This window comes from Numida meleagris, chromosome 2 (genome assembly GCF_002078875.1).
Source record: "Numida meleagris isolate 19003 breed g44 Domestic line chromosome 2, NumMel1.0, whole genome shotgun sequence".
In the NCBI taxonomy this organism is placed as follows: Eukaryota; Metazoa; Chordata; class Aves; order Galliformes; family Numididae; genus Numida; species Numida meleagris.
This window is the reverse complement of record NC_034410.1, coordinates 77083858-77111821: the sequence shown is the minus strand read 5'-3', so window position 1 is coordinate 77111821 and position 27964 is coordinate 77083858. Positions and strand designations below refer to the sequence as shown.

The window sequence follows — 27964 nt, the reverse complement described above, 5'->3', positions numbered from 1 at the left end:
CTAACGATACAAAACTGGGTGGAATGGCTGATAAGTCAGATGTTTGTACTGCAACTCCAGTAGGCAGTGAGGAACCTCATGAAGTTCAACAACAGGAAATGGAAAGTCTTGCATCTCTGGAGGAGAAACCCAATGCATCAGTAAGCACTGAGGCTGACCATCTAGAAAGCAGGTCTGCAGAGAAGGGTCTGAGGGTGCTCTGGTGGGCAGCAAATGGACCAGGAGCCAGCAACGGGCACTTGCGACAAAGAAGGCCAACAGCAGCTAGGGCTGCATTAGGAAGAGAATTGCCAGGTCAAAGAAGCTCATCCCTCTCCTCTACTCAGCACCTTAATGGGAAGTTAACTTCTGTCTATTTTATGATGTTCTTATCTTTAACTCCCTCGTTCTTCAGGGTCTGTATTTGCTGACTACAGTGGAATCTAGAGTTAGGTGAAATAAATTCAACATGGAAGAATCAAGTAACCTCATAGCTCATGGAATTTTTAACACTAGACTAAATGCTTATATTTTCAATACTATTCATCGTATTTTTATATAAGGACATCACACAGAGTGTAAATTAGTATGTTTAACAGATATTTAATATGCTTCATGAGCATACATTGTAGCCTAAAGTGAGGTAACTTTTAGACTGTTTGATATAGACATAGACATTTTCCTTAAGCCGTGCAAATATGTACAAAACTAGAGGTTTATTTGTAATACCTGTCTGCCCTCTATGTGACCACCACACGAAACCCAAAAAGCAGAGAACAAAAAGCATTTCTTTCCTCTTAACCAAACTTGTCAGAAAAGCATGAATACAGTATGCAAATGCCATGCTTGGTTGATTTAGACAGAAGTCTTACAACATTCAGCAGTCCACTGTTTCCCTGGCAAGAAGTTTTACCTCTAAGCTCACACTTCAAAGGAAATTTGCTTTGCTAGCATCTGATGGTGAAACATGATTCTATTTAATGTGGTATTGCTACAGTTATGCAGCAGGAGATTGTAGGCAATGAGAAAAATTCTAATTAATGGCTCTCTTCTGCACAGAACAGAGAACTCATCTTTGTTGAACAAAACTTTGGTAATAAGGTATGCAAGCATGCTGTGCTGGTATTAATCTTTCTACAGAAGCCAGCAAATTGGTACAGTTCAACAGAGAGATAACAAAAGCAGTGTTTAACAGAATCTGGGATATGGTCATATCTGATGATGTTTCCTTGCTATCTTGCCAGACACTGTAAAAGCATCTGCCAAAATTAATAGGCTCCCACTCCCATGAGATTCTTCTGTTCCAAAAGCCATAGCTATTCTACAGAACTCTTATTCACACGTTTTCTTCCCATGAAATCAAGGAGCAGTAGAGGAGTGTTGTGTTGCCTCAGACCCAAACCGGGGAGCAGGGAAGCGTCCCTGGACCCTGTGCTTTAGAGGCAGTCAGTAAATTTTACCACAGCAAATCATAATATTGTCCTGTACCCCTGCAAATATTCCACTCCATACTGTTCTGACATTCAAAATCAGAAAGTGACTCATAGAGGCTCAAAATGAAATGTGGCTAAAGGTGGCATAATGCTATCCCTGTTCTCCAGAAGCATAGTAGTTAATCCAGCCACTTTGAACATCAGACAGTTGGGTTTGATCTTTTATTACAGAATGATTAATAATTCGCTGGCCAAAAAAGAGTCAAAGAATGAGCATGAATTAATGACGAAGTTATGAGGGCGCTCATTAGGAAGAACGAACAGATGTATTCTAGCTCCCGCCCTGATGACAACTCAATATTAAGTATTTAAATATTCAAAAGTATTAACATCCATCAGCAAAGATCCTTCTCTCTGATGATGTTACTATGCAACAGGATCATTCCCTGCCATAGTTTTGGCTGGGACGGAGTTTTTTTGTTTGTTTCCTTTTTTTTTTTTTTTTTTTTTTTTTTTTTTTTGCAGAGGCTTGTATACTGCTGTGTTTTGGATTTCTGATGAAGAAATACATTGATCCAAGCATTAATAATTTCCAAATGAATCAAAGCAGCAACTGCAGCAAAATGCAACAAATAAGTGACAGTATCAGAACATTCAAGAGTCTGACATCCAGAAGTGAAAAAAACCTTCAAGCTAGTCAAGCAAAGAAGGCATTTGACCCCACAGTCTTGGTCTCTTGCTCTCTGCCCGAAGGCTGTATTTAACAAAATGCAGGCTGTCTGAAAAAAATATTGAGAATTAGAAAGCCGAAGGACTCAGCAACTATTCTCTTTGTGGCCTCAGATAAAACAAATGCTTCCAGTTGTAATTATTTTTTTTCAGCTGAATCAATTGATACAAGAGGCCATATATGTGGAAAGCAGGTGTATTAACTATAATTACTAAATATTTCCTTCTGTAACTGTAATATTTAAAAAGAAATGCTGATATATAATTAGATAAGAAAATGAAATCAAAAAACTGCTATTTAATGAAATATATTAACAAACTTACAGTGACTGTTCAAAGTTTTATTTATACATATATAAGTATATATATAAATATATATGTATACACATGATATTTATTCTAAACTACATGTTGCTGGTAGGGAAATAACAAAATTTAGAAATAAAACAGTTCCAACTTAAAGGCATGTAGATTTGAGAAGAGTTTTGCAGGAGTTCAGTTTTCCATCTCAGATATAAATGAACTTTAAACTGCTGGCAATAGCATAACATAAACTTTTATAACAGAAATTATCCACTTCATAAATTCCTTATTATTTCTTATTTAGTTAAACACCTGTGTGAATCTGACATATTACTTCAGCACTAGTGAGCAAAAAGTTCTTAGCATTACTACTATTCATTCTAGCTAAACATTTATCAAATACATTAGTATTGCACGAACTCTCCCCCAGCAAAATGCCAAGATCGTATAAGGAAGTGAGAGAATACTCCAAGCATTAAGCTGCCCTGCAATTACCTGCGGATTTCTGCAAAATATTAAACTAGCAAATCTCATGGTTAGTGGTAAAATAAACCTGATTAGTATGAAAAATGAAGTTGTATCTGGAAAAATACAAGCTGTATTCCCTGCTGTTATTACTGTGTCCTCCTTTTCATTATCAATTCTGCTACACAAAACACCAGCCAGCAAAAACTCCTGCTCGGTGCTGAAAATGGAACTGCAGACTCCTCGCTAGCATGAAGCACTGTGCAGCCACTCTATCTTTGCTTACCATCTGTCGAGCACCCGCTGGTGCCGTCGCTGGAACAATAACGCATTTCAATCCTTTGCCTTCCCACCTCCAACAAATTTGGGTCAGGCAAGCGTGCTTTGCAGGTGTATCGGAATCGTTGTTCATAGTGACCACCATTGTCTGAAATATTAACTGGAGTCCAAGGTGTCCAAGGAGTTGTCTTTTTTAACTCTGGACAGGCATTGGTGTTACAAGGTTGATATTCCTGAAAGAAAATGGTCATACTGAGTATAATAATTAGACATGACATAAAAATAATCTTGTAACAGACAATCAAAAGCCAACTAACCAAAAAAGTCTCTGATGTTTTCCCATTGTATCTAATGACAGCATTCACCAACAGAATTTTAATTCAAATGTCAAATGGAAGTATTTTATTCTGTTTCTTGGCAATCACAGTATTACATTGATAGAAGCTACAACATACCTGTACAAATCAGATCTACAAAAACAGTACGCTGAAAACTGAGAGTATTCATTTTAAACCAATTGCCCAAATAAGATGTAGATGATATGTTGAAGCATTTAATTAAGAGGAATTCTCATCAACAGCATGTAAAAAAAAATACAAACTGGTGAGTAATTCCTTGGTGAAATCTGGAGGTATATAAATAAGTGAACTACTGTCCATATTGTGTATTACTTTCGTATTACAACAGAAGAATGGACAAAATGTGTTTTCTGTTAGAGAAAGTGTCTCCCTTTGGTGCATATTTTACCCACAACTCCTAGCACTGCTGAACTTATCAGCAGAAGCAAATTCTGTGTGGACTGATACACACCAAAGGGAGCAGACCTTCCATAAGCAACAAACACTGTTTCTATTCTTGAGCTTCATGACACATGCCCTTTTGAGGAGGTTCATCAAAATCTGTTGCTAGAAAAGTAATGCCTCCTATTTATTTCCATAGAAACTATAACACATACGCAGAGCACAATAATACTATTTGGTAGAGCAAATTCTCAGTTACAAAACTGAGAATTTTTTTCAATGTAGACCCAACCATTACCTATACCTTTTTGCTGGCAATGAAGAAGAGCCTGCATGCAACACTCATAAAAATCTGCACCAGCAGAGGTGACCTACTGTTTTACAGCTGCTATGATGGTGTTGTTATTAGGAAATGTTGCCCATGCAGTTCATCTTTCACTGGCCTGAACAGACGAAAGTCAGAAGGCGCCAAATCCAGACAATATGGTGAGTGTGATAGGACAGATCAGCCACGTTTGGCAATGTACTCCATGGTCCTCAAACTGGTATGGGGCCTGGAGTTATCATGTTGTAGGAGAAAGGTTGTCTTCTTCTCTGGGCTGGCTCTGGAAGTTTGACCCTTCAGCTCAGCCAGTGATGCAATGTAGTGGTCAGAGTTGATGTTTTGTCCAGGTTCCAGGAAATCCAGAAGGATCACCGCTTTCCCATCCCAGAAGACAGTGCACATAACTTCACCTGCTGAAGGCTGCATCTTGAGCTTTTTCTTCTATGGGGAATTCACACGTCTTCACTCTGTGGACTACTGTTTTTGCTCCAGATCATAGTGGCGACACCACATCTCATCACCAGTAATCACAGAATCACAAAATTGCTCAGGTTGGAAAACACCTTCAAGATCATCAAGTCTAACCTCAATGGTGAGATTCAGGAAACTGTTACCTTCAGCCTCTTACAGCTTCGACAGGTCCTGACAAACTTGCATATATATGGTGTTCATTCTGTTCCTGTGTGAGCATTTGTGGACCCACCTGACACAAACTTTGCGATATTCCAATGTTGCCACATTGTTTTCAATGAATCGAAGCTAATACCCAGCTCTGTACACAGTCCCCTTGCCATAATCTGCCAATTTGTACAGACAAGCTGATTGAGACATTCTTCATTTTGTGCTCTGACAGCTGTGCACGGCCATCCAGAACATGACTTGTCTTTCACGTTGCTGTCACCACTGCTGAAATGTACCACTCACCACCTCACTGTGCTCACATCCACTGTTTGGTCTCCATAAACGTTCAGCAAGTGTTGATGAATGTCAATGGGTGCAATTTTTTCCACATGGAAAAATTCAGTGACATGTCTTCAAATCATCTGCATTTCCATGTCATACGCCAGTCTGTCAGACTCCCCCTCTGCTGTCATTTGTCACACAGCAACAAAATGTAATGGGATATTGGTGGGAAGGTGCAACCTCTACTGCCAAACCACCAACATCTGCCTCCGATGTTGTGGGCCAACATCACAGAATAGGAGGCATTACTTCCAGAGCAGCCCTCTTATGTTGCTATTTCAGATCTAAAATAAGATTGTTTGCCTGAAAGTTTTTAATTTTTCTGTCTATTATGGTTGGAGTAAAAGTTATCCCCCAGAAACTCCAACCCCACTAAGGGCCCAGCAAGGCCCTGGAGCACTAAGCACACCATTCAAGACTAGCGTGTTATGAGGCAAGCAGGACTTTTATTTTGTGACAACTTCCTGGTTTCATAGTTCTGTAGTACTTCAGGCAGGAAAGCATTCTTAGATCTTAACAGACCATTAAAAATCAGTTAGATATTCCAACTAATGTCCAAAATCTTTTTCAGAAAGTTTCTGTTCAATCCTTGAGGCTGTACAAAGTCCCTTCCCAGCTTAAAGCCTAGTGAATCATGTGTATTTTAACATATCACATATGTTTTTGCCTTAATGTAAGGGCTGAGAACAGAACGTGTATGACCGCTCTCTTTGCAGCACGTGAACTGTAAAAAAAACAACTAATAAAACAAACAGATCCCAGAACAGCCATAAGCACCCAGCTTGCCATCCCAGCTGCCTATTCACCTCCGTCAGCCATGTTACTGTGCAGATTTAGCAAGGGCAATTTGCACATTCACTTTCTCTCTCTCATTTTTAAAGCTGTCTATAACCTCCCCACATCAGCTGTTCCACTATGTAGTAATCCTCAGAGATAACTTGCAAGTTAAATCAAGGCAGCATTTTTCCCTTAATTTAAGGGAGAAAGGGACAGCAAAGCACAACATTAATTTTTCTGTGCCTTTATCAGCACTACTGAAAGCGCTCCTTGTCTCGTACGTACAAACACATTTTTTATGCCAAAGTACCCATACATAATGAAAAACTGAAGTGAAATTCTTAAACCTTTGTAGGGTTAAAATCCTGATCCACAGGTTCTGTGCAACCTTATGTCTCACTTTGGAGCAATTTTCTTATATTTCTTAAGACTGGACACCAAAACCTGAACTGTCACTCCAGAAGCAGTCTTGTCAGAACAGCATGTAGAGGCAGTAATGAAACTGTTCCACTGGAGAGTCTGACTTTAATGCATACATTATTATATTAGAGCTTTTTTCTCTCACAGTGTTGTGCAAAGAGCTTAAGTAGACCCAATTATCTTTGATAACCTGTCCTTTTCTAAATCACAGCTCTACAATTTCATGTAGTTTCCTATCCTGCACAAAAGGATGGCGTTTGGCAATATTAAAATATGTTTTATTACCTTCTGCAATTATCTAGGATGTTATTTACTACCTCAAGAATCTTTGTCATGTTCAGGCTTTCCTGGAGATGTCTTATATCACTGTCTAGACTGTTGATAAAAATGTTAAGTACTATTGACCCAAGAGATGATTCCAGACAGACCCTGCTAGAAACATCTCCAGTCATTTATATCTGTCCATTAACACTACATTTTTCAATTTGTCAGGGAGCCAGTTTTTATTCCATTTAATGTTTGCCATTTATTTCAGTTTTCCTAATCAATGTATCTCCTGTTGTGAAGGCAAATGCCTTGGAAAAGTTCCCTGACAACCTAGAAGTGCTGTATTATGTTCAAATATCTTGAAATTCAAGCTTTTGATCTAGTATCATATAAGCAAGAACAATTCTATCAGTACAGTAGATTCTGCAAGGTTAGTTTCAATATAGTTATTTCTTAGTGCTCTAAAAGTTTCAGTTCCTTGTTTGCTGTTGATTTTTGTTTTGATACCTTTCAATCAAAAATAAAGTTTATAGAAATGATTAAATCTTTCTGAAATTGATACAGTCATGAAAAACAATGTGTGAAATAGGCAAGGAAACACTTCTCAATCAAAAATAATCTGTAGAGGAAGCAGTTGATTTAGTGCCAATGTTCTGAATGTTGCTAACACATTTCTAGATGCCCTCTGTATAGCCTCTTTTCTCAAAATTTTCAATAATTTTCTATTCTGACTTCTACCGACACCACAAGTTTGATTTTATTCATTTCCTTATGAAACCAGGCTAAATTCTTACCTTTCCTTGAACTTTTTAAACAAAAACTGAATTCAGATAGAGCTTTCTATTTCTATCTATATCACACATACTATGGAGAGGTATTTCTTACAGGCTCTTATTTCTTTGATGTATATAGTATGTCTATGTTGAATACACTTTCGTTCTCATCTGTGTTTTTCCTTCTCATTTGTTCATGCGAGAGACACAGCAGGTTAAATCAACATTAATAGCCCATTCAAATACACTCAGCCCAGTAGTTAATTTTTATGATGTGTTTTAATACATAGTATTAATTCTCAAATATTCTTTTGGGACCACTGAACAGGCTATTAGTTAAAAATGCTTATAAATCTTTTGCTCTTCGTTCCATCTTGCCAAACTTCAGTTTCCCTGTTCCGAAATATTTAGTTTTTCAGAAGATAAAACACCAATAGAAAAGAATGTTTCTGATTTATACATTGAATGGTCTACTGTGTCATCTAGGACAAGATAGGGCTGTAAAATAAAATAACCTGAGTCTGTCAGCCTCCTCCCAAGCTTTGAGCATGTAACAGCACTGTTTAGTTAAAGGAAAGGACAGCTTCCTCATACAATCAAAACAAAGGTTGGGATGAATGTAGCAGGATTATAAAACTCAAGACAAAACCAGTTTCTGTTTACAGGGGACCTTGTTCACACATCAAAATGTAAGCTTCCTGTAAGACCAATATATCCTTTTCCTCTTCAAGAAACAACAGGTAAAGAAATAGTATTTATCTTGCAGTGGCCAAAAAATATGTTTGGGAAAGTCACTACTGAATTTGAAAAAAAGGAATATTTCATTTCTTTTCATTACAGAAATGTCTTATCCCTTTAGAAAGCATTTTCAAACTATAAGAAACAAAAGACAAGTAAGCTCTTGATCGTGTTTCTATTTATTTCTACAGTTCATAAAAGCTTGGTTCTTAAAGCAAATACCATTAGCTATACCTTACTATATTGTCATTTTTCCACTGGAATACTATTTCAAAAACATGACCTGAAAGAACACCCAAACCCCATTAAACTCTCATCATTAGGCAAAACATCTTCTACATTGTACATTTCACAGCAAAACTTAAAAATAAAAACCTAAAAAACTGCTAAGATTCCCATTGTGTTTTCATCACACAAAAACTAATCTATCTCCTAGTTTATAGGCAACACTCCAGCTTCAGTTGAAAAGCTCTATTGATTTCAGTGGAGCCAGGTCTTCACAGACTATCACTGCATGCAGAAAGAATCCTGTATTGCTGTAAAGTAGGGGGTAGGCAAATTGTTTTCAAAATGAATTTTTAAAAATATTTTGATAGAGGGAGGAAAATCATTTTACCCTATGCAGAAGAAAGACTTCATCTAGCTAAGGAAAGTTCCTGCAGTTATAATTTCTTCATAAAACAACTAAACTTTGTACAAAGAACTGAAATACTTATGTTCTATCAGATTTTGCAGTGAAGAAAGTCAGTACTTTCCCTAGTTCTTTCCCATTCGTTTAATTCTGTACTTGAAAGCTACACTTTATGTCAAACTAGTCAAGTTTTTATGAATAAAATTTTTACAAAAATGAAAATCAATCATGAGTAGCTCAGCTGAGTATCTCAAAGGGGCCAAGGCTGGCAGAAGCACCTTCAGCTCCATATCAGCCATAAAACTGCACAGTTGCACTGAGGAATTGCCATTTCCATTTTTAACTATTGCTGCTTGGATGCTCACGTTCACATTGGCAGTGGGGAACCATTTGGTGTGATAAAAGTTCATTTCATATGTATAAGGATTCCTAATAATGTAACAGTCTATTTTAAAGCGTGATATTTTAACTCATATTCAAAATGAAACTAGAATGGCTGAGGAAGAAATATTTCTTTATTCTGATAGATATTTCAAGATAATATGGAAAGAGGTATTGTTGTTAATTTCGATTCTTCCAAACCTAACACATTTATGGGCCTGCATTACAATTAACCACCCTATCCAAATGCATGTAGCAAATGAAATTGTTATGCGATAAATAACAGGATTTTTTTTTCAATATTTGTATTCATTTTTATTTTTATTTTTTCCCAAAGAACTGAGCACATTAAGAACTTATACAAATTTTTGCACACTGCCAGTGGAGAAATGAAAAGTAGTAAAACCACAGTAAATCCAGAGCAGCAAGCCTGTCTGCTGACATTTTAATTTGTATCAATCCTTCAAGTGTCCCTGATGCAATCTCAGTGCAACTTCTGAAGGAGCCCACTTCTACGCAGCACAAGCAAAGCACTCCTCCTCTCCTGCAAAACACACAAGAAAAGCACCTGCTTGCAAAGCACTCTTCCTCTCCTCTCCACACCCTTCTAACACTTGCATGGGACCTGCCACTAAGAATCAAAGATACTGAATTACCAGTCCTAAACACTGATAAATAATTGTCCAGGCACTCAAAATTATTATATGAGCTTAAACAAACCCAACGTAGGAGGGCTGTCTATCTAGTGAAGGAAGCTGATTGAGATGTTATTGAAACCAAGGGCATGACCCATCCTCCCTCTGAAAACTATTATTTCGCACTATGGTTACTAGTTAGGGGATCAGTGTCCAGGCTTCATTCACTCCATTTCAGAGTTGGGAGTCTTACTGCAAAGTCCCCCTTATCTGGGGTTCAGCGTGCTGCATCATGAGCAGGCACAGCCTCCTACTGTGCCTCCTGTTCTAGCACTCTGCTGCAGGATGGGAATCTCTAGAAGAGAGAATGAGAATCTGGGGACAACATCACCTAAACTCCTAAGCTTTAGTAAGCTCAGAGGTGTCTGAAAAAGAAGGAAGGATTCAGTTACTTTTACCCTGTATGTTGTGTGGTGTCATTTAGACTGCTGCAAAGCCTGCCCAAAGGAAATATAAGATATAACCAAGATTAAAACAGAACACCTGGGACAATAAATAATGAAGGTTATAAGGCTGAAGGGCTTGACCACCTATAAATGATAGTATGGATTGCTGAAACTGATTCAAAGTTAAGCAGGTACTGTATTGCTATGTAGTGAAGGTCTCCACTGCAGTAAGAAAGAAATGACCTCCAAATCTGAGTGACAACATGACAAGTAGATGGTGAAATGTAAATATCATTAAAGGTAAATGATGTGTAACTTTCACATGAATCAAAATGAGTCTTTTCAGCATTTAAATCAGTGCCTAAAAGTTGTATGCTAACATCAGCTTTGAAAGGCATATTTATACATCTATGAAGACAGAAAATTCAACATTATCTTTACAATTAAGAAAGCAGAATTTGCAATTTGAAAATACCAGGAAAGGAACATACCCTCTTGCAAGCTGTGATGTTGCTTACCTGACAGTCAGTACTTAACAAGTGGAGAGAAGGGAATTGTTCAAAATTCCATTTAGGGGAGCTTGCTCAGCTTACCGAGTGCAATGGAGAAGCTGCAGCTTAGTGCATTACCACTCTTCTAGGCCATGCAAACGATCTGTGCGTGTGGCTTTAGCCATTTCAAATGCAAATGCAGAAGAAGGTGGATTAAGTTAGACAGATAAAGGGCGACTTGCTGTAATAACTCAATCGTTTGCAATTAGATTCACACAGTCTTACTGAGAAGCTTAACATTTTCACATGGGTCCTGCAATTCCTGAAAATCTCTCTCAAGTTGCTGAAATAATTATTATTAACTTGAAATGCATTTTTTTAATTGCTGGAAAGCATGGCTATCCAAATATTTATTAACTGAGAGTAAGAAAGTTAGAAGATAATCAAAAAGGCACCACCAAAAAGTCATCAACTCCTCAATTACAGAGACTGCTGTTTTGTAAAGACTGCAGATCTGTTACCTCACATAAATTACCTTGATTTGTATTCTACAGTTTCTCCTTCTTGTAGCCTTCTTGAAAGACAACGCAAGCTATATTCTTGTTCTAAAATGAAAACCTAAACAATAATTTAGATTATCTATAGTGGAAGTAAATTAGGAAATTTAATTTAGTTTTCACAGGCAACACTAGAGTTGCTTCACTATGTGACATGCAAAGAATTGGATCCTTACATCCCAGATACTTGGATTCACCCAATTTTGTCTAGTCAGTGTGCCTTTTCCTGAATTTGGCAACAGGAAATATCTGCAAACTAATTTTAGTTCGCTATGTCTGCTCCCATGGAACAATAACTTCACAGGTTGCTAAAAGTGTAATTGTGAAACAAGAAGGGGAGAAAAAAGTAGAAGCTGCAGAACGTGTAATCATGAGATTGAGGATAAAGCAGTGGGGTGGTACTCCTATGGAGAGAAATGGAACCTATCTTTCATAGGGTGATTTCAAATTGAGCACAGTGGTAGAGTCACTCTGGAAATAAACGTGCTGAAGACACATTTACTTCCACAATATTTTGATCTAGAAAACCAACTGTGGGAAAATCCCCCAATAAATAATGCAGAAAAGGAAAAAAAATGTAAATATCTTAGACCCACATTATTTAGGACACATTGTTTAAGATTCTTATTCGTTTGTTCATAGACAATTATTATACAATCCATGCAGCAGAAGTTAGTGCTTATATCAGCCTATTGGTGGTCATTATTCTTATTTCCTGCACTTAGACAATCTTTAGGTTCAGTTGAACTTTCCCATTTTAAGCTGGGGGCAAAAATGCACCTACCAGTAATTGATACATCAAAACAGATCTGAGAACATGAAATTATTAACTTCTTCCGAATTCAACCAGTACTCAAACTGCAGCTTGTCTTAATTTTTGTTGTTTTTTTTTTCTCTTTTAGAGATTTATAAAATGTGTTTCATACAAAAAATGGAACCAACATTTGAGAGCTAATGTTAGGAAGAGCTGACGTCTGGTTTTACTCTGCTTACTTTAATATTCTTCCTTTATCTTTCATCCCAAATAATTATTTAAATGGTATATAAATCACTAGAAAAAAAATCCTATAATGTCACCACTCCTGAGGTAACACTATAAATGTTAGAGCAGCTGCTAAATGACAAATGCTATGAACTTTGGCTCAGAGTTGCAAGCCAAAACCCAGGAGCCGCAGTAAAAACCAGAACTGCTTGTCGAAATGAATTAAATTGTGCAAATATTTAAATCCACTAAAATTTGATTTTGTCACACAAAATGAAACACTGGAAGATTTTGATCATCTACACCTTCTCATGAAGGCAGCAGAAAACATATTTTCAGCACCTTCTGAAAATGAAGCTACTTAGTAGGTGATATGAGTATGGACTTTGAAGCCTGAAGAAGGTATAATTTTAGCAAAGCATGGCTACCTGACCTTTCTCCAGCACTGGATGGACTGTTGCTATCTCCAGAAACTCCAGATATTAGGAATATCCAGTTAGGAGTTAAGACAAGAAATGTATGTTAACGTGTATATGAACATCCACATCTCTGTAGCTCAAAGACCATACCACTCTTCTGTAAACGAGTAAAAGGGAAAACATGAGCACATACTGCTCGTTTTCCTTTCAAGCAAACTTTTTCTGTTTCTAGATGGTGATGGAGTGGACAGCACATGTGGAAAATGGGTATAGCAAGTAGGTTAAAAAAAAAATTATGCTATAAACATCACTTTCAGGCCTTGACCCAGGCACACTGAAGCAAACAGTAGCATAACTGAACTTGAGTGCACTTAAGTGCAATTTAATACTTTATCACTCAGCAGACATCTGCCTTTCCCTAGGGCAGAAGCTTCAGCAGAGCTGCCAGAAGTGATGTCTGCCCATACCTCAATCATTGCCACTACAGTCAAACGTATGAACACAAACCCATCTTCAGTCATAGCTTGTAATCATTTGGGCAGGGAAGCACAGCAACTGCGATGCAGACATGTTTGTTTCTGTCAACTCCGCTGTGGGAAAACCTGACCTCTAGCAAAGGTGGGCAGCTGAACTGTGAGCTGCTTCAATTGCCCCAGCAAACAGCGATGTAGCTCATCTCCCAGAGCCCCTGGCTATCTGGGCAAAAAGTAAGAAAGGAGAAGGCAATCCAGATGGTAGCATAACATTTTACAGGTTGTCTGGTGGAAAAGCAGAAATGCAGATATGCATATACGAAAAATGCCTGTAGTTGTGATAATAAACATAAGTTTGGATTACCTACAAACATTCACAGGTTTGTGCGCAGTAAGTGCGACCATACATAAACAACTGTCCATCCTTTTTTTTTTTTTTCATTTTACCTGTGTCCCAGAGCCTATATCCTTAATGTCAGATACAAATCTTCCACTTTCATGCAGATCTTTCAGACCCCCTGTGGCTCCTCAAAAAGCAACACGTGTCCCTGTTTAGTCAAAAATGAATCTGTCCCTTGATTTCCCCAGTGCAGTGTGCAATAAAACCCTGTGCCAGCAGGCGCATGCAGACAGCAGCAATCTGTCCTGGGCAGAGCACGGGACACCACTCCCAGGGATGCTTGCAAAGCAGCATCTTCCCCTTCTGTGAGACTTACACGCTATGATGGATGTATACACTGGAAGGAAACCAAGACTCTCAAAAGACAAGCAGTCTTTGAGTAGAAACTGAGCAACAATGTATGAACTGAGCAGGCAGGCATTTTCTGCGGGCATGTCAGCACTGAATCTCCTGTTGTTTTATATAACGGCCTCGCGTTTTCCATTTAATTTGTAGAAATCTAAAAATCCCCCTCTAAATCAAGCCCTTTCACATAACAATCTATTTTTAGCTTTTTTAATTTTCTTGCTTTTATATAAAGTTTGTTTACAAAGGGCTTAATTTGTCCATGTTGTATTTCTGGAACTCTGTGTTGCAAATAAAACACTCTTTTTGATCTGCAGCCAATTCCTGGTAAGACAGATGTTTCTGGAAAAAAAAAGAAAAAGAAAAAAACCCCAACAACACAACCCAACAACCCAGTACTAACTGGTTATTGACTTCATATTATTCTCTATTTTCAGTATGAGGAAGTAAAAGGCAAGAACACTTGTGTGCCTCCTTTGCTTCTCCTCACATATGAGCTGTTCTGTAGCTGGCATGACCCCACCGTAGGCGAGATGAGGTTTTAATTGACACAGGCTGTGTGTTTTTGGTCAGAATATTGCACAGCCTGTGCTCTGCTGCTCTGGGGAAATTCCTTAGGAGAGGACTAAAGCTGTTTTATTTTACACCTTGTCTGAAGTCTCAGCAAAAAGGCTGAGCTCTCTGCAGGGAAAAGGTGGCATTGCTAAAGGCAATCAAGCTAGAAGGTTAATCAAGAAAACAAAAGGAGGAAGTGATTATAGGTTGTACAAACATAAGAATGAAAACAGTGTGGCAATGAAAATAAACTGACTCAAGACAGAGTATGGCTCCCCAGTAAAATTAAATCAAAGTATGCTTCAAGTAGAGCATTGTACGAGTTTCAGCATACTGATTGTGTAACAGCAATATTCTCTTATCAAAAAACTCATGAGAGATCTTAAAGAAAAACAAAACTGCATAATGCACACACAGGACCCTTTGCTTCTCCTTATACTCAGCAAAGCTCATCTCAAATCTTGTCCCAAAGCAAATTCCAAGTTCCTATCACAAAATTCACGTAACTTCATTTATGAAAGGAAGAAAAAAAAAAGAGATGAGGAAGGACTGATTTACACTGTAGTGATCAAAGTGGGGGAAAAGACTCAGTGAATGTCATATACTGAAATTCTTCAACAGACCAGAAAGGAGGCACAAAGAGCTACAAGTTATGAGAGCTGGCTTAAATGCCAAAGACTGAACAATTTAACAGTGATCGACAGCTTCAGGATAATGAAGCTGCAGACTGCCACTGAGTAGTAGTGTTCTGTTTGTTTATCAAAGCAATATGTAGACCCACATTAAATTACTGGAAAAGCAAGGACACATTATGCCCTTTTCTGTAATTCCTAGCAATACGGAGAGGAACTCACTGCCAGTAACAGTGTAAACATGGCTGGAATACACAAATCAAATGCTCAAGACTGAATTTTAGGTCAGAATGAGCGCTCCAAATATAAACTGTAGACTTTATAACACAGGTTTCGTTTTGACATCTCAGTAAGCATACCATCAACTCTTTGGCATTTTCAGGCCAATGACATTAGTAACTGGAAAGAAAAAGTGTTAGCTGTAGACTGCAAATTGCTTTTTATAGGAAAATAATAAGTATTTTATATTCACATTGTGCTTCTAAATTAGAAATGTCAGGCCATTCATAAAGAGTTCTGGCTTATCATACAGAGCACTGAAGGCAGTTTGCTGAGCGCAGCACTGGAACTGGTCTATGTAAAACCCTCGTGCTGCAGAATGAATGGGAAGAGATGGAAGCTCACCCATGGAATTCCATTTGGGGAAGGCAAGGGAAGGATGCAAAATGCAGCTCCATGTTGTCCTTTCGGAAAAGGAAAATTGTAGCAAAAGATTGTGTGTGGTTGTTTGTTTGTTTCCCTTGGAAAAGCTAGTTAGAGATGCTTTGTCTTTCCACTGATCTAAGATCCACAGTAAAACTTTTCATCAAATTGCAAAGTTCAGAGAAAGAGAAGTCTCTCTTGCAGGTACCTAGCAACAAGGTAATGCCAATAAGAGCAGTAATGGTAAAAAGCAGAAGGATATCAAGGCAATGGTCTAGAGTGGGTACGCTGGGTAATCAGCTTTGTTTTTACTTTTTCCATAAGAATCTTAATAGAAGAATCTTGAAGGGGGAAAAAGATTAACCTGAAGATTCAGGTGTTTGGCAGAATTTGAGAATAAACGTGTGAAGACAGAAGCAGTCTGCAGGATCCCAAAATCCGAAGGAAGAATGGAGATGACAGAATGTCATTTTCAATAAATTCTTTGCATCACAGAAGAAAATTATCACCAGTCCTAAAGGGAAGATTCAAATGTTTGTGTTTTTTTGTTTGTTTGTTTGTTTTTAATGCCAACTAATTCATTTATGTTGTTGCAGTTTTTAAAAGGCATACAAAATGGTTCTAAAGCTTTTATTTTTCCAGTTTGGTAATTCGAAAATGTGTGTAACGTGGGACTTGGTTTTGGTCACAGTGTAGAAACGCTTAAAATATATTTCTTCTCAGCAAGATGTAAGAGTTTTAGTAAACAATTATTAGTAGTGATGGGGTACAGAAGATGAGACCTGCATGCTGTGCAGGTAATTCTTAGTTTATAAAAGCAATCACTGTAGACACTGAACGATCTACAAGCTCCCTGTGTTAATGGATCCAAATGTAATATGAAACCTAACAGTTTCTACCAGGAGCATTAGTGTGCCAGTGGAAAGGAATAAGAATGATACCTAAAGGATTTCAGCACGGACAAACAATACATGTAAGTTTACTAGAGATTTAAGGCATAAAAAAACCCACGCATCAACATCCTACTTTGGTAGTCCTAAGATTAAGAATTGCTTAGATGCATTATTTCAATCCAAGTGGTTTTCGCACAGAACCCCCTTTAGTGTTGTGAGGTTTTGTTGCTGTTGTTGTTTCTTTCTTTCTTTTGTTTTTGCTTTAACTTTTCATACAAACAAAATAATAATTTTGTAATTGCTTTGCCACCTAAGATTGCATCAGTGTCTCTCCACATTTGGACGAGTCTGTGGGAAGTCATAGCCTTGAAGCTGCTCTTCCTTGAGCTACAGTCGATGCAGACTAGATGTTTCTAAAGTTATGAAAGTGCTTTTTTAAGCCACATGACAAAGAAAAAAAGATAAGGTGATCACCTTATGGGATGACAAAAGATAGTCTCTGATTTAAAAATTGGAGAGTTCATTACCTTTTGCTTTGGAAGAATCTGTGGTGGGTGAATAATTGTAATTCTTTTGTTTTTTAAACAAGGACTCTAGAAATAAACAATCTGAGGCATTATGGCTTTATCATATTCAGAAGTGAATAGACATTTCATTTTATACATGGAAATGTTTCAAAGAGCTTTTAGCTAACACTTGGCCCCAGGAGCTATAATCATATGCCTGTTCACATCTCAAAGACAAACAACGTAAATTATGGAAAATGCAACTTATTTTTTATAGGATTCAGTGACATTAAACCTCAAGGAAATGAAATAATTCAGTATTTCAAGTCAAATGAGAAGAACTTCAAATACTTTACATGCCCATCATTCCTTCCAGCAGTTTAACCTCCGAGAACATGTTGTAACATGAGAGGAAGCTGAGGTACAGACCAAATCTTGTGCTGTGATAGTAACAGATTTGATAATTACTCACATCTTAATGTTGTGCATTTATTATATGTGCTTATGTGAAAAAGTCCCCTGCTTTCTATTTTTTTCCCACCAAGAGCAGGAAGGACAAGTGGGTGCAGAGATTGGATGCATTTCTAACAAAACAAAGCAACTCTTTGCCAGGGGGTCACACGGATTTACATGAAGGCCAAGTTAGGAATTCTTTGAGACTCTTTTAATGAGGTCCCATGTGCTCCTTTTATACACTGGAGATTATTAATTAAAAAATAATAATTTTAGGCACAGGAGTTTAAGAACAGCAATAAGAAGGAGAGCAGTGTATCACTCAAAGTACACTTGAAATAAACATAAGGATCTAGTTTAGAGGGGTTTTTGTTTAGAACACAAAATGTTAAGATTATGTAGTCTTATCAATACAGTGCATTTTATTTCAGGTAAAGGAAGAACAAACGTGGGCCTGTCTGAAATCAGATACAATGAGATAGGAATCTATGACAAGTACATTTGATCAGGAGAGTAATCTACTTGACGGTTAAATAAGAACCACAGAATGGCCTGGGTTGGAAGGGACCTTAAAGACCATCCAGTTCCAGCCCCCTGATGCAGACAGGGCTGCCACCCACTAGACCAGGTTGTCCAAACTTGCCTTGGACACCTCTGGGGTTGTGGCATCCACAGCTTCTCTGGGCAACCTGCTCTAGTACAGTCCAGTTCCTCTTAGCAAAGAATTTCCTCTTATATACAACCTAAATCTACCCTCTCTTAGCTTAAAACCATTTTCCCTCATCCTATCACTACACTCCCTGATAAAGAGTCTCTCCAGTGACCACCCTTCCCCTACAAGGACCAGAAAGAGCACATGTATCTTTATTCGCCCGTCGGACAAGCATCAAGAATGAGCTCATAACATAAGTGTTTAATTTATTCCACTAATTGAAGTGTACTGCATACATTCCAGAAACAGAGAACTATTTCAAATCAAAGGCCCTATCACAATCACTACTTGAAATGGGATTTCTGAAATAGTGTTATACATACTGAGGAAACCATAATATTTAATTGAAATTATATAATTACATTGAAAATCCAATGCATTTTGTTTTCTTTTCCTCTGTATGACAATCTAGCATTCCAGCATAACTATTTGAAATCTAATTATAACTTAACCACTAGATTGTTTCCTAGCTTTGTAACTCAGTAAATATGAAGTCACCATTATTTGTGACAGGCCACAGGTTTTGCACTAAGCTAACAACTCTGGCTTCAGGACTTGTTGGGCTTTATCTGCGCTTTGCTTTTCTGCTTGGAGATTTGGTTTTTGCATGTAATAAAAATTATCTAATGACAAGATCTCTATTACCCACTTTGCATTAAATGTTCATTAATTTTGTATAATTGTGTGATGTAATGTCTACTGTGATACATGTTTTGTAACTAAAAGGTATTTGGAATAGGTAGTTACTGTGGGCAGGATTAACAAGACTCTGTAATAAAAATCAGCACAGGGGATCATCAGAAGCTTGGAAAGAACAAGCCCAGGACAAGACTTGCAGCCCAGAGGCCATCAACAACTCACCAGTAGTTAACTACTGGTCATTAAAGGAATGCAACCTTAGGAGCAAGGCAAGCGTAGTTACTCTTGCCAAATTTTAGGAAGCTAAAGATAATAAGGAGCAAGATAACAATGAACAAGCAACCAACATAAGTGAAACATAACATATACTGTAAAATTCAGATGCAATATGGGCTTGCAGAGCAATGAGTAATAAGCAAAGTGTAGAGCATGTTAGCAAGCATCAAAATGTTCCCAACTAGATCCTAAAGTGAATCAACATCTCACTTCTTCTGTCAAAGGACTTAGGGTAATGACCAGCTGCCATTTATCCATCCACAGACTGAAACTGGTGACCTTAAGAACTAGAGGGCCAGTGGGAGGGAAACACCAAAGAAAGGGAGAGACTAAACATTTTGCATATATATCTTATTTGCACATAATTTAAATTATTAGATTTGGATGTTTTGATTTATGAATACTAAGAGTGTAATTAGATTAACAATAAATTATTGGCTTTCCATGAATCGTGCACTCCTTTTTGCCTATCAAAGGATTATGAATGCAACAAACTGATGGCCGTTCAAACAACCTATTCCCTTCTGTTCAATTGCTATATTATGATATTCTAAAAATAATAATAAGCCAATAACAACAAAAAAGCAAGCAAACCCCACACTATGTGTACTGCTGAGATTTCGTGGTAAGGGATGTTAGTAAAAATGTTCTTTCAGAACTACTTTATAATGTACAGGGTTTTCTATTTTCCTGTTTATAAATTTTTCATTTTCCTCCCTTAGCATGTAGTATAACAAATATCTTGCTGTGAAAATAACATTTTCCTCTTGTAACTGCTTTTGAATTTTCTTTTTTTTTTGTGCCTTACATTGATACTATCAAATGGTTTTGAATGGTTGAGGATATGAATACTTCATAATCAATTGTGAGTAACTTTAAATCCCGTTGCATAAAGCTATAATCTACTATGCTGTCTCTCTGGTCTAACATTTACCAGCTTTCTGAGTCGATTTTAATTTTTTTGCTCCAGGGCTTTTTGTAACATTCCGTCCAGGGACAGAAGTGTTTAACAAAGGTGAAACATCAGATATCGATCTCACTCGCTTGAAAAAAGACTTGAAGAATGTCCCTGAGCAAAAAACTAAGTTCAAAGTACCTTTTAATGAGAATATTATCCTCCTTGTTATCCAATTTTGATATTATCATCAGGAATGCAAGTGCAGGAGGGCACTTCTATCAAAGCACCATTTTCACTGTTGGTACAGAATTAACTCTATCCTTACGCCATAGAACCTTTCCCCCCTCATCTGCTTTACATATGCAATAACACTGCCAGAGCAAAAAAGTATGAGACTATAAAGACTAAGAAGACTATACAGATCAAATTACAAGAAACTCAGGTGTAAGTAAGAAAGGCCTAGTGATAAGACTTGTATTTGTGAAGCATTTATTCATGTCCTTTCACAAAGTTCCTTTATGAGGGCAATGATACACATGATTTTAAAGTGGGAAAGTTCAGCAATCAAGCTGGATGCTCTGGATCTTCAGTGCTTTGGGGTGAAAAAAAGTGACAGAAAGGAACCCTCATCACCACCAAGTTAACAATAATATTGCAAATCATAAGGTAATGAACAAAATAATAAGGTAAATAAGGTAAACAAAATAATAAGATAAGGAATAAACATTAGGCCTTGAAACTAGTAGTGCTACTTACTCATCTGCAGGCAGCACCCACAATCTCTTATAAAAGCAGAGGAGGCAGAGGAACTTCTGCTCCAGTACTTCCCCATACAAACCAATGCCACTGAAGACTTAGGTAGTGGTAACGGAAAAACTGAAAAGATTTCCTCCTACCTTGCCCCCCTTTTTTTTTAAAAAAAAAAAAACAGAGACACCACCTTAGATGTTATGTTGTGAAAAGCTAGCACGTTAGGATTTTACAAACTTAAAAAATCACCCATGAAGTTAATAATTTTAGGTAGTGGGAAGAAGAAAAAGGCATTAACAGTCTCAGCAGAATTCACAGAATTAGAGAAAAATATAAACACAAAGGTTGCAAAAGATCTCCAAGATCATCTAGTCCAAATGTCCACCTATCACCAATACTTCCCACTAAACCATGTCCCTTAGAACAACATCTAAATGTTTTTTGAACACCTCCAGGGATGGTGGCTCAACCAGCTCCCTGGGCAGCCTGTACCAGCACGTGACCACACTTTTGGAGATTTTCCTAATGATCATCTCTAGTTTACTTAGTTCAAGATCCTACTGTGACAATAACTAAGCGGTGAACTATGAATTGCAGAATCATGGAATCATAGAATCCTTAGAGCTGGAAGGGACCTCTGAAGGCCATCTAGTCCAACTCCCCTGCAGTGCACAGGGACACCACAGATAGATCAGGTTGCCCAGGGCCTGATCCAGGTCTCTAGGGACAGGGCATCAACCACATCACTGGGTAACCTGTTCCAGTGCCTCACCACCCTCACTGTAAAAGACTTTGTCCTTATATCTAACTTAAATCTATCCTCCCTGAGCTTGAAGCCATTTTGCCTCATTCTATCAGCACAGACCCTGCTAAAGAGTCTCTCCCCTTCTTCCCTGCAGCTCCCCTTTAGATATTGAAAGGCTGCTATCAGGTCTCCTTGAGCCTTCTCTTCTCCAGGTGGAACAGCCCCAGCTCTCTCAGACTGTCCTCATAGGAGAGGTGTTCCATTCCTTAGATCGTCTTTGTGGTCCTCCTCTAGATGCGCTCCAACAGGTCTATGTCTCTCCTGTACTGAGGACTCCATATCTGGATGCAGTTGTCCAGGTGACACCTCACCAGTGCAGAGCAGAAGGGCAGGATCAACTCCCTCACCCTGCTGGCCATGCAACTTTTGATGCAGCCTGGGATACGGTTGGCTTTCTGGACTGTGAGAGCACACTGCTGGGTCATGTCCAGCTTCCCATCCACCGGTACCCCCAGGTCTTTTGGGGCAGGTCTGCGCTTAATCTTTTTCATCTCCCAGCTTGTATTGGTAGTGAGGGTTGCCTCGACCCAGGTGGAAGACTTTGCACTTGGATTTGTTGAAACTCATGAGGTTCACCTGGTCCACTGCTCAAGCCTGTCTAGGTCCCTCTGAATGGCATTCCATCCCTCTGGTGTGTTGACTGTACCCCACAGCTTGGTGTCATCAGCAAATTCACTGAGAGTGCACTCAAACCCACTGTCAATGTCACTGATGAAGATATTATAGAGTATCAGTCCCAGTACTGACACCACACGTCACTGATCTCCATCCACACATTGAGCCTTCGTTCCCCTAAATCTAAATTTTTCAACAACAGTTAAATCTTTGAATGTGCACTGTTTTGTCTTAGACACAGTTTAAGGGCAAGAAAATGGGGACATCATAATTCAGAGACCCAGGAAAACGTTCTTTCAGTAAAAAGAAAGGGTTACAGTTAATGTTACTTGGTTGGTTATTTGAAGATAACAGCATTGTTATTGAACAAGCTTTTTAAAATAAACCTTCATGTTTTCTGATGCTGTTTTTGTTTGCTTGTTTGTTTGTTTTGGTCTAATCTGCATGTGCAACCTGGAATGTTGCCAATACGATTCAAAATCCTGTTATGCAATGCTTTAGATTATAGTTGGGCTGTACAGGACTTTCAGTGACTGAGATGTAAGTATTATTTGCAGTAATTCACAGCAGTCTTACTTTGCTACTTTCACAAATTAAATGATCCCAAGCTCATGCAATGATTAGCACTATTCAAAAATAACAGAACAATACCATGAACTAAGCTACTAACTGATGCAGGTGAAGTCATTCTTTCTATAAATCACCTCCCTAATACAAAACGGCTTTCAAGAGCACTAGATGAATGTGCATTCTCCAAGGAAGAGCCCAACTCCAGCATGAGCTATAGGGATACACTATTCAGTCAAGCTAAAGCTTAAAAATCCTTTTAAACATTTGACAATCAGTTTTGTGGCCTTCTCCTTCAGTCTCCTTTACATCAGGCAGTCATCCAGGCAAACCTGGATTAAGCTAATCCCCAGCATGCAGGTCTCTCCATATGGCTCTGCTCTCAGTTCTCACTAAAAGCTCAAAATATGCTCAACTATCAGGTACTTCCTGAGAATATACACATTTAAGAAATATGCATTTTCAAATGTGCATTTAAAATCAAGAATATGTCACAGATTTATCTGCATATATGGATATATAACTTGCCTGTTCAGCTTCAATAGTAACAGAAAGTTGAACTCCACCATTAGATTTTAATCGGAAAGTTTTAGAGGAGGTCTTTAAAGGCCTGTCTGCTTTTATGAGGTTAAAAAAAAAGTCTTCTGACAGAGTATACTCTCTACAGAGTTAAACTTTCAAGGGTTTTCTACCACACCATAACTGCATCGCTTCCTCATCTGTATTTCAAAATTCACATGCAGAAAACCCTGAAAACTAAGCTTAACTACACTTAAAAATATACGGACATATGGTTTGTTAACTTTAACTAATGGAATCAAATAAGCATGCACTCATTTATGAAAAAAAGGCCCTTCTTCATGAACTTGTATAATCTCTTCTCCACTTAAAAAAAACCAACAAACAAACCACAGAACACTTAAATTCTTTCCAAGGAAAATGTAGGGAAGGAATCAATTGGAACAGCTTTGTATTCAAAATCATCTGTGAAGCATCAAAGTTATGTTTGTTGGCATCTGTGCTCCAGCTGTGGGGTTTGGAGCTTTTTATTTTTTAATCACGTTCCTTACTCAAATGAGTAAGTACTTGATTTTGTGCGTTTACAGAATTGGAAAGTGAATTCATTGGGGATTCTTCATACTCCCACAGCCTTTAATGGTGTTTAACTGAAAGAATATGGCAACTTGAAAGCTTCACGGGACATCTATTTAACTGGATCTTACTAAGTGAAAATTCTACATTATGAAGCTGGATTTGGAAAAAAAAAATCTCATTAAACTGTGTAGAGAGAAAAAAATGCCAGCCAACAAACAAAAGCCCCTAACATCCAAATAATAATAATAAAAAAAGTTATATGATTATTATGTTAACTACTTCGATTGCTAGGATTCTATTTATGAACAAGTCCTTATCTTTATTAAAGAGCAGTCAGAAATACAAAGTCAGAGACCAGACACCCCTGAAATCAAAGGAAAACTAAGTTGCCTTTTGGATTAGGCCCTGTTTCAGAAGAGACAAACAAGCACTAAAACACTTTGTGACTCCATATGAAGTATAATATCATTCTGAAGAATGACAGAAACGAAATGGTATATTTGCTTCATTGCTTTCAAAGAATATGGGCTCTGAGTCCTTGTGCTTGACCTCTTTTAGCCAGTGTAAGCGTATCAGGCCAGAAGTGTGGGTGGAGTTTTTGGTTTTGTTGGTTTTTTTTCCAAGGGTAATATAACTATTACCCAGTTCAGAGGTTCCAAAATGTCCCCTCCACAGGAACACACTGCCTCTGACTATGCAGATTAGGTTCCTTCTTTAGGTGCCCAAGGTTAAGAAATACGAATACTGTGAAAAAACCACTATTTTGGACAACTAGTTCTTTCCAGAGAAACAAAAAACCAATTTTACCTTTGTTGCTTTCTGCTCTCTTGAGAAGTGATTCTACTCAAGAGAAGAGTATTAAGGGACTAGTTCCTGCATTTTTCTCTGGAATGTGGAAGAACTAAGAAGATAGCTGTGAGTTCAGTACATCTACTGATGAGGGATCTGAACCAAGATGAACTAGAGCTACAGGGGCATCACTAGCACTGCACTAAAGCAGAGAGCAAATGTTTGCTGCCTATCAAGAAATCTGAGAAAGCACAAAAAGAAACCAGCAGAGCTAAATAGCAGGAAGACAAAGGTCATTAAAAGTATGAAGTCACTCTTCAAAAACCTTCATTTGTGTACAAATGAAAAATGAATACAAAGAATATTAAAATCTGCATATTGTATGTAAAAACACAATAAGAGAGGCCAGAAGAGAATTTAAGGAGGAAGTTGAAAAATGATAAAAACTAAGATTCTATCCTATTTAAAATACATTATGGACAGAAAGATTGCTAAAGAATCTATAGGCCCTATATATTATAAAAGCATGCAAGGGGCATTTAGAAATGGCAAGATCACAGTAAAGATTATTCATAATTCTTCTGTGTTGAAGATGTTATGGAATCAACACAGACACACACGCACACACACAAAAGAACAAAACATCACTGAAGAATATAATTAAGGAAACAGTAACAACTGAACTAGTGGCACAAAGTCCTTTGCTTAAAAGTCCCTTCTCAGCTGAGGCCTGGAAAGTGGTAAATGTGATATCATTTTTAAAAGACCACAGAAAGATCAGGAGAACTGTAAAAGAACAAGCATGACGTCTTAATTTGGCAAATTATGGGAAATTATAATAAACTATGAAATTAGTGGACACATGGACAAGTATAGAATTGTTTGAGTTGGAAAAGACCCTTAAAGGTCATCTAGCCCAACTCCCTTGCAATGAACAGGGACACCTGCAGCTAGATCAGAGTGCTCAGAACACCATCCAGCCTTACAATGAATGCCTCCAGGGACGGGGCACCCATCACACCTGTGGGCAACCTGTTCCAGTGCCTCATCAACCTTACTGTAAAAAACTACTTCCTTATACCCAATCTAAATCTCCCCTCTTTCAGTTTGAAACCATTTCCCCTTGTCCTGTCACAACAGACCCTGCTAAAGAGTCTCTCCCCTTCTTTCCTATAGCCCCACCTCAGGCTGCCCTCAAGTCTCTCCAGAGCCTTTTCTTCTCCCGGCTGAACAGCCCCAGCTCTCTCAGCCTGTCCTCTTAGGGGAGGTGTTCCATTGCTTAGATCATCTACTGGAGAACAAAATGGTAGGCCCTGCTTTTTCTAGAAGGAAGTCATGAATTTATCAGTCTCCAAAGCAGTCAGCTAACATGGATACAGGAGGGAAGATGATACAGTGCACTGAGATCTCCAGAAGAAATTTCTCAATCCCACTCAAAGCCTCTTGAAGAAACTTAGCAGTCACAAGCTAAGAGAAATGGTATTATCCTTTCATGGATAAGAAATTGGTTAAAAGACAGGAAGCAGAAGAGAGGAATACACAGTCAGTTTTCCCCAGGGAAGGTGTCCAACATGGTCTGTGCCTGGGACTCATGTGGTTAAACATATTCAACAGCACTGGAAGCACTTTAGTACCATCTACTTTCAGGAAAACATTCCAGATCTCTCTAGAGCATATTGCAGGGGAAAAAGGAAAGTACATAATTAAGAAAGTGCAAATGCTGTATCAGGTTGGTACTGTTGGCAGAATGCAGCTCTAAAAACCAGAAGTGTCAAGAAATTTCCCCCAAAGACAAATAGTTTTTTTTAAGCTTTGCACTTTCGTGATTTAAATTTTCCTTTCTTTTCCATATTTTGCCCTACTTCCCTCTCACAATACAGGAAATTCTGCTTGTACCAACTATTCTTCCTACAGAACTTAAAGTAAGGTAATTTATTTTTTTCTTGACATCTTGGGATTATCATGGAAGATAGATGTGACTTTATGTTTAGGGCACCTCCTATCATTATACTACTTCCGTTATATCAAATTTCATTAAAACTAAGGGGCAAATAAAATGCCAGTCTTTCTGGAAAATGAAAGAGGTGCAACATTTCCCCTACTAATGACTCTTAGAAGATTCCATTCTTTACTTTTTCTCAAAATTATGTTTGATGACCTACAGTCAGGTTTTTGATGGATTAATTCCTATAATCCATTGCTTGTTTTTTTCCTTGCCTTCTGTGTCTTGCATCATTTTCATACTCTACTGCAAATTGCTAATGCTAGCTTTCACTGTATGTCTAATATTCCTCTTAGCCCTCCACTGCAGAAGCAGATTATATGCGCTGATATTAATTCTAAGTACTTTAAAGCCACTTTAACAAAATATTCATTCTGCCAACCTATCTCACACAAGTGCTTCAACATGTGAATAGGGATTCTGGATCAGCTTTTCAATAAGGGACAGGACACAAATTAACTGTTTTTAATACAGAGCTTAGTGAATTTGTGAAGAGGGTTATGGGCTCCTACATAATGAATATACTATAGTAGTTTTGTGAGAAATATTCTGAAATCTTTGGAAACTTCTGACTGAATGTCTTTCATACTTCAAACAGAGTGAACATATTTCATTTCAGATTAAAGAAGGATTATATGTTTTCTACACAGAGTAACAATAACCAGATACACTCTGTGGACTTTAGCTGGCCGGTGTCTTTTAAGGCTGTGAAAAGACTTAGCTGAGTCAGGCAAGACTGAGAGCAGATGTGGGTCTACTGACCAACTCTGATGTTTTTTTTATATAGTTTGTATTGCCTGCTATGGGATCTGAATAAGACTAGCTATGGGAAATGAAAAATTTCCTATCACGAGGCACATCCACACTATTATTACACTACTGGAACAGTATAAGAGCAGAGCCAAACATTGGATCTCTCATGTTGCAGATCTGAGCATTATACAAAGTCCTCACATGCACTAACATACAAATGGCCTTTAATAAAGAATCTTAGAATCTGCCACTGCTTTCATAAAATGATCTTCATGTACAAAAAACTGAGTTATTTGTAAGTAAAAGAGCAAACACACAGAAGAGTCATATGATGAGTTTGGCAAGGGGGTTTGTACTATATGATCTTTAAAGGTCTCTGCCAAGCCAAACCATTTTATGGCTTTGTGCTGGCTGTGCAGCAATCTTGTGCT

General features: G+C 37.9%; 1 protein-coding gene across 6 annotated transcripts in view; it reads right to left on the bottom strand.

Annotated features, from left to right (window-relative positions):
* SEMA5A (semaphorin 5A) overlaps positions 1 to 27964 on the bottom strand; it is a 325269-nt gene that overhangs the window by 27722 nt on the left and 269583 nt on the right. For all 6 annotated transcript variants that reach the window (XM_021386099.1, XM_021386098.1, XM_021386095.1 and 3 more), the window contains one exon: positions 3196 to 3421. In XM_021386099.1, the coding sequence (XP_021241774.1) occupies positions 3196 to 3421 (226 nt within the window). The remainder of the gene's footprint in view (positions 1 to 3195; positions 3422 to 27964) is intronic.